Source organism: Alligator sinensis, unplaced genomic scaffold (assembly GCF_000455745.1).
Source record: "Alligator sinensis unplaced genomic scaffold, ASM45574v1 scaffold448_1, whole genome shotgun sequence".
In the NCBI taxonomy this organism is placed as follows: domain Eukaryota; kingdom Metazoa; phylum Chordata; order Crocodylia; family Alligatoridae; genus Alligator; species Alligator sinensis.
Window position 1 is genome coordinate 3,753,049 of NW_005841870.1, and position 6,894 is coordinate 3,759,942.

The 6,894-nt window shown below is 45.1% G+C and overlaps 2 protein-coding genes across 7 annotated transcripts in view; both read right to left on the reverse strand.

Annotated features, from left to right (window-relative positions):
• Nucleotides 1–1,927, reverse strand: part of LOC102369783 (sulfotransferase 6B1-like) — a 25,296-nt gene extending 23,369 nt beyond the window's left edge. For all 5 annotated transcript variants that reach the window (XR_003092300.1, XR_003092301.1, XM_025194999.1 and 2 more), the window contains exon 1: nucleotides 1,688–1,927. Coding sequence is in view for 3 of the 5 variants with exons in the window: in XM_025194999.1 (XP_025050784.1) it covers nucleotides 1,688–1,889 (202 nt within the window). In the remaining 2 variants the exon portion in view is untranslated. The remainder of the gene's footprint in view (nucleotides 1–1,687) is intronic.
• Nucleotides 1,928–1,960: 33 nt separating this feature from the next.
• Nucleotides 1,961–6,894, reverse strand: part of LOC102370036 (sulfotransferase 6B1-like) — a 45,329-nt gene continuing 40,395 nt past the window's right edge. The window contains exon 7 of one of the 2 annotated variants that reach the window (XM_025194987.1): nucleotides 1,961–2,090. In XM_025194987.1, coding sequence (XP_025050772.1) covers nucleotides 2,086–2,090 — 5 coding nt within the window. In that variant the 3' untranslated portion in view covers nucleotides 1,961–2,085. Of the gene's footprint in view, nucleotides 2,094–6,894 lie in introns of both variants that reach the window. The other variant, XM_025194977.1, reaches the window with a different exon arrangement.

Genomic DNA, 6,894 nt, shown 5'->3' on the forward strand with positions numbered 1-6,894 from the left:
CAAACCCCAAACTCCCCCACCCCCCACATATCCACACACACCCCCACATGCTCCCTCACCCCACACCCCCACACATATCCACCCTGTACAGACACAGCCACACCCTTCCCCACAGCCCACACACCCACAGCCCCCCACAAACGTATACCCCCAACACGCATTCAATATACAAAAGTAAGACTTAATTTTAAGCTATTATATACAATCACCTCTATGTACACTACACAAACACATGTAAACCAGGACAAAAATAATTTTTGAAATCAAATTAATGAATATTTTAGGTATTCATTTTTTAGAATATAATTTGGTATTTTTCTGGTTCCAAGATGGCAAAAACCCTTGCTGAAAGGAGTACTTCTGGAGGTAAGGGGAGGGACTTCTGGTAGCAAAGGTCAGTAGTTAGGGCGGTGGGACTTCCAGTCACAAGATGGTGACCAGGGGGTGGGGCACCTGTCAAGTGCTACCCATGCGGCCCTCGACAGCTTGCCAAAACTCAGTAAGTGGCCCTCTGCCCAAAATAATTGCCCACCCCTACTTTAGGGTATGCTTTAGAATAGTCACTGGGGAGGGCCCCATTGTCTTGGCCATACATCTCTGAGTTTGAAGATGCGAGTGAAGGCAGATGTCTAGGCTGTGCCTAAGAAACACTGTAGATACAGCAGTGTAGACATACCCCTAGTGACCAATGGCTTTCTTAAAACCAATATACATATTAGTAATGGGGTAGTACATAAGAGAAAATAATTTGAAAAAAAAGAAATATCCAACAGGCCTATTTCATCTCAACCCATTTCATGCTTCATTAGAAGCTAAGCAAGATGGAACACTATCTTGAATTACACAAAGAAAGCAGATCAAATTACTTTCTTTCAGGCAGATCTAGATAGCCTTTCAGAAACTCTCTCCAAACTGTTTTTCCCTTTTCATACCCATGTCCCTCCACAGCCCCATATTACATTTCACCCTGGTCTCTAACAGTGAGAGAAAGATGAAATTCTTGTGCCATGAGGCTTACTTTCCCTTTGGAAATAATTGTTATAATTTTTATAACCATGGATAGTTTTCAAATCCTTGTAACTCTTGTATTCTTTTTTAAATCTTAAGCTTGTGGCTACTCTGATTTCCTATGGAAATAAATTCTATCTTCTAGAGTTTCATGGGGAATAACTTTCAGTGATATCAACCAGTGGGGCGGGATAGAGGGAATTACAAACAATCATGGAAGACTATGCATTAACGAATTTTGCATGATATCCCAATCCCAATATTTAATTTTCTCAAGAATCGGCACAAACTAAACATTTTTCATAGGAAACTAAATTAAAAATCTAAACAAGGTAAAATATTGCACCTCAAGAAAACAAATGGTTAATTTTATGAAAGACTTACATTTGAATTTTGCAAATATAAATGTTGCAACAGATGCAAAACAGTGTACAAGCCATTTTTACTATGATAAACATACTTTGATTTTTCTGATGTGTCCATAGCCATACTTTAACAATGATATTTCTAATTTGAGACCATTTGTTACCTCATGATCATCTGAACTATCTCCTTTATATCTCACTAACTAAAGTGATTTATTAAAATCTGAGATAATTATTTCAGTGGTTTTAATATATCCTAATCATTTGTAATTATATTACACCTTATATTTATGAATAAAGTAAACCATATTCACCAGATTTAGGGTACCCTGCTAGGATGACATCATCACTTCTTGCTTCAAATGCCTCCAAAGCTTTGAATTGCTCAGGACTACAAACAGTAGCTGGGTAGAAGATCCCCTTGTAGGAAAATAGCAGATCTTCACTCTTCATTGTGTCACCAGTAGCAATTGCCTTATCTACCAGATCAATAAATACTTTCCTGTTTTTTGCCATCCTTCTCTTTCTCTCACGCTCTCTCCTCTTGTGCTGGATGTGAAGTTCTGTGTAAGCAGAGTCCCAGCTTAGCTTTTAATAGAGGATTATTTTTCTTTTGAACCAAATGAGCAAAACTTGACTCCACCTTCTTCATCTGTAGCGACGTAGGTCCAAACAAACAGTATGGACCAACAACCACTGGAGTTACTTAAGGTCATACTGCTGACCAGGAAAGTCAAGGGAAGAAAGTCCAAAGAAGAAAACAAAGAAATTAAATACTTGCTTAAGTTAAAATGGTTATGTAACTTTAAAATACCACATGTAAAAATTTGCAGGAGAATTAGTGCATAGAGTACATGGACATAATCCATTGATAAACAAAAAAATAACACCAATGCCAGGTTTTTCTTTGGTTGGTCAACCACAGGATGCTTTTCTGATAGGAGCTTCGCCATTTTGTTTATATGCTACAATGGGATTATTTTTATTATACAACCTTATCATTCTTTGAGACCTGAGATGTGAAGTGTTGAGATCTGGAATGAGAGTTGTCACTGTGCTGGGCCCCTGGCTAGCCCATTGTTACATTTGGATAGAGGCTAAGGAGTTTTTACCATCTGGTAGTCATGTGAGGGCAGCTTACATAAGATACAGTTTTTTGTTTAAGGAGAGCATCATGAGTTATTAATAGTTTTCAGGTTTGTATTCATATAACCTGATTAGTTTGAGTGTCAGTTTAGGGCCCTGCTGCATGTTCAAATTAAAGCTGGGTAGAAACCAGCTATAAGGTTATTACAGATTTTCAAGTTCTCATTTTGTAGCTGATTAGCTCTTTTTATAGCTGGATGAACATTTTCATGGTGTGATAATTACTTTACATGCGTAGCTGGTCTAAATTTATTGTACAATTAACCAGTTAGTTGTATAATATACGTAACGTGTGGCAGGGACCTTACAGACCTATGCAAAGGGTAAAATCCTGAAACCACTTAAGCCAATGCAAAAGCTTCTAGGAACTCTCAAAAAGGATGAGAAGAGAAGCATTGAAAAAAACAAGGGATACCATAGAATACGATAGTCTTTGGAACTAACACTACAGCACAAGTGGCTGGAGCCTTTTCTCTAACCCAAGGGTGCTTGACCCCAGATTGCAGGACAGATCCAGCCCAGGGAACTGTGTCACCTGGCCTGCAGGGCTCCACAGCGGTCTAGAAATTTGGAGGCAGGGGAGGAGCAACCAGGGCCAGCCCATCCTATCCTGCAAAACCTGCAGCCGCAGGGGGCTCTGCAGCCAAAAGGCCCCCTGCGTCCAGACACTTGCCACACCCCTCGCCCCACCAATGCCGCCACCAGCTTCACATCCAGGCTCTCACCCTCCCTCCCCCAAGTCTGCCGCCACTGCCACCACTGCTGCTGCTGCCACCAGCTTCTTGAGCCACTCGCCACCCCTCACCCCCCCAACACTGGCTTCTTCACACCTGGGGGTTCCAAAAATATAGTTTGCAAGGGAGACCCAAAAGATTGTGGGCCGGCCCTGGGAGTGGCAGCATTAATTGTTGCTCCCCTGCTGCCAAATATCCAGATCCATGGGGAGCCCAGCAGGCCAGATAAGATGGCTCTGTGTGCCAGATCACACCAGCTCACAGTGGGCATGTCTACATGAGATGCTACGTTGCCACAGCAACATTGGTACAGCAATGTACATCAGCAGGCACCACCCATGCCACCACTGCTACTGTACAGTAGTAGTGGGCAACTGCACAGTAGCTCACTGCTACTGTGCAGCAGGGTAGAAAATGACTCAAGCACCACCGGGACTGCTCAGTACTGGTGGATACCACACAGTCATTTAGTACTTGCTTTAGATATACAATAAAGCAAGTACTAAATGACTGCACAGTATCAACTGCACAGTCAGGGACACGTGTAGATGCACCCAGTTAAATCAGGACCATTTATCCAGGAACCTCTAGGTTTAACTCTCAGCAGGATCACTGGCACACTGCAGTCAAAATCCCCAGCCTTGGCCACAGCCAGCACCCAATGCTTTTGAGGAAGGTGAAACTCTCCCCCACCAACACATGTAGTGATAGGAAGAGGATAAAATTTGTTTCTGGCCCTATGTGGCAACAGCTGAAGCCCAAAAGCAGGGGAAATACTCATAGTAGAACATAGGCATAGCTACTCCTAGATCATCCCTGATCAATGCTTTCACTCTTCTTGAACATGTCTAATGATGGAGATTCCACAACTCCCCTAGGCAGTCTATTCCATAGCCTCACTATTGTAATAGCAAATAAGTTTTTCCTCATGTCTATTCTACACATATTTTGCTTTTCTTTATGTCAAGCCTTTAGATATTTGAAGACTGGTCTCGTATAAAATATTGCCATAGAATTAATATTGAGAGTATCAGTACAAAACACATGCATAAGATACAGTAAGATTTAGTAAGAAATAGATTTTCTATGGAGCCTCTGCACTTCTGCTAATGCATTACAGTGGGATATCTCATTGCACAACTTCATTCTTCTTTGAGAACTGAGGCCTGAAACACTGAGGCTGAGAAGAAGCACCTTGTGTGTCAGGCTCCCTGTGCAGAAGCCTCCTGCTCTGGTTATTTACCAGTCTCTCCCTTTGCAGATGTACAAGGCACAATGCCTAGCTTATCCATTTTTTTTAGTTTAACTAAGGAGATGGAGATTTTTCCATCTGGTTTTTGGGTGGCAATTGCTGATTCTAACACTAGAAACAGTGGAAACTGGATCCTTCACATCTGGGTGGTGCAGAATATATTCAATTCTCAGAGGTTGCTGTATGTAACCCGGGTGGTACCCAGAGGCATACCCACTCTCCAGTTGAAGGGATCAGAGCTGGTGCCGGAGAGCTGTAGGAGATGGAGCTGCCTGAGGTGCGCAGCACTCCTCCTACTCTCTATAGAAAAGAGTCAGAACATCCATAAGGTCTTAATCATATACCATTTAATGAGGGGGGACAGGGGTTGGGACATAACATAGATACCAGGGAGTAATGTGTACACTCCTGTACCCAGGGGAACAGGAGACTTCAACAATGGTTAAGCGTACTCATTCAACCAACAGGACAAGCTAACAAAATATAAGGCCCAGGCTAACAAAATATAAGGAGCAGGTTAACAAAATATAAGACATGGGCACTCCAGGATGGCCAGGGGGAGAAAAGAGATGAAGAACCCAGCTCCCACAGAGGATCCCCCCCCGCAAAATGCCTTGGCCAGGAATCAAATGCCGTGTCTCCCACATGGTAAGTGAGAGCTCTACCACTGAACTACTAATGCTGGTGCTTCTGCTGGCAACTCCAGGGCTCTAGTTCTTCCAGGATCCCCGCTTGTGTACCATCTGCACATTTAGTCAGCTGCCTGGTAAAACCCCAAGCTCAAGCTGCTGCCCTCAGCTCAGGGTTTGGTGCCTCCCAGCTCCCTCCCGAGCTCCCTCCCATGCCTGAGTGCCCCTGCCTTCTTCTGTGGGGGACATCAGCACCTCAGGCTGCCTGGTGCAGGCCCAGGACCCTCCATGTACCGACCTGTACACCAGAGCCAGCCCCATGCCAGGAAAGGGAAGACGTGGTCAAGTCCCTATCGCTGCCTGGGAATCCTTGCAGTTGCCTCCTCTTGGGAATTCACTGAACTCCCCTTGAGCCTGGTGCATTTCCCCTTTTATCCCCCTCCAGGTCACCAGTGGGCCAATTGGAGGACATGGGAGGTGAGTCTTCACTCAGGTCTGGTTTCTCTACCCAGCTCCTGCGTGAAGCGGGGGCAAGCCTTCCCCTTTTCAAGGACTGGGTTGGCAGGGAAAAGGAAATCCCTCCCTCAATCATTTTTTAACTTTACAAAACCCCTGGGCCCAAGCTGCCACCCTCAAGTCCATGAGATGTATAAAAGATGAGCTGTTTAGATATTTATTGCAGCTTTGACTTTAGAGGCTGCAATATTGCTGTACTCAATTGGAGTTTGCCAGGAGTCCTACACAGTCAATAGCAGATCTAGGACTTAGAAAAGGGGGGGCTACAGTCAAGATGGGGTTCTTGGACAGGGCCAGTAGGATGCAGTAAGCACTGCTGACTGCCCAGCCAGGGCAGGAAGAGGGGCTGGGAAGCCTGGCTCCAGAAGGATTGCAGGATTAGACTGTGACAAAAGAGGCAGCCTGCCTCTGAGTTCCAGCCTGCAGCTCTGGTGCAGAACACTTGGAGGGTCTTTGTGTGAGCATGTGTTGATGTAAATAGTTGTTGTAAATAGTTTCATAAGCTGGACATCTAGGCTAGGTGCAGATGTTAGAGGAGGCTATGAGGCGATTAGATAGCATTTAAAATGGCCTCCCGATCTAACTTAGTTCACCCAGGTGCGGAACTTACATTAGTTAGGTGGATCTAACTGTGAACTGCACAGAAGTTCAGGATAGTTAGATCCATCTAAAAATGGCCAACCTGACCTAATTTAACCCTGCCAAGCCAGTCTAAGTTAGGTGTACCTCAGAGGCAGGGTACCCCTGACTGATCTAGTTATCCTGAACTTTGCTGTACAGTGCCCACTATAAAGTCCCCACAGAATCTCCCAGCCCTTCCCCAGGGCTAGGAAAGCCCAGCTGCTGCCCCCAACCCTGGAGCTAAGATTTTCCTACCCTTCTTTCTGGAACTGGGCAATTTTTAGCCCCCCCCCCGTTTCTTCCCCCACCCCCAAATGGACAATCCCCTCCAAAGAACCAACCAGCCCCACTCCCCAACAAAGCTACCAACACCCCTCTCCCATTCCATAAACTGCTCCCAGTGCGAGTTTTACAAGCATTCACCATTGCTGGGAGCTAAGCAGGTAAGTTGGGGTGGGGACATGGGACAGGCAAGATCAGAGGGCTGTTCACCTCAGGGTGTGGAGGTTGGGGGGCTAAAAATACCCTCTGGTCCTGGCGGTGGAGGAGAGAGCTCTCCATTCTCACAACTCCCACCCCCACAGACCTTGCAAGCCCCCCTGATCCCGCCAAACCCTCCTGGA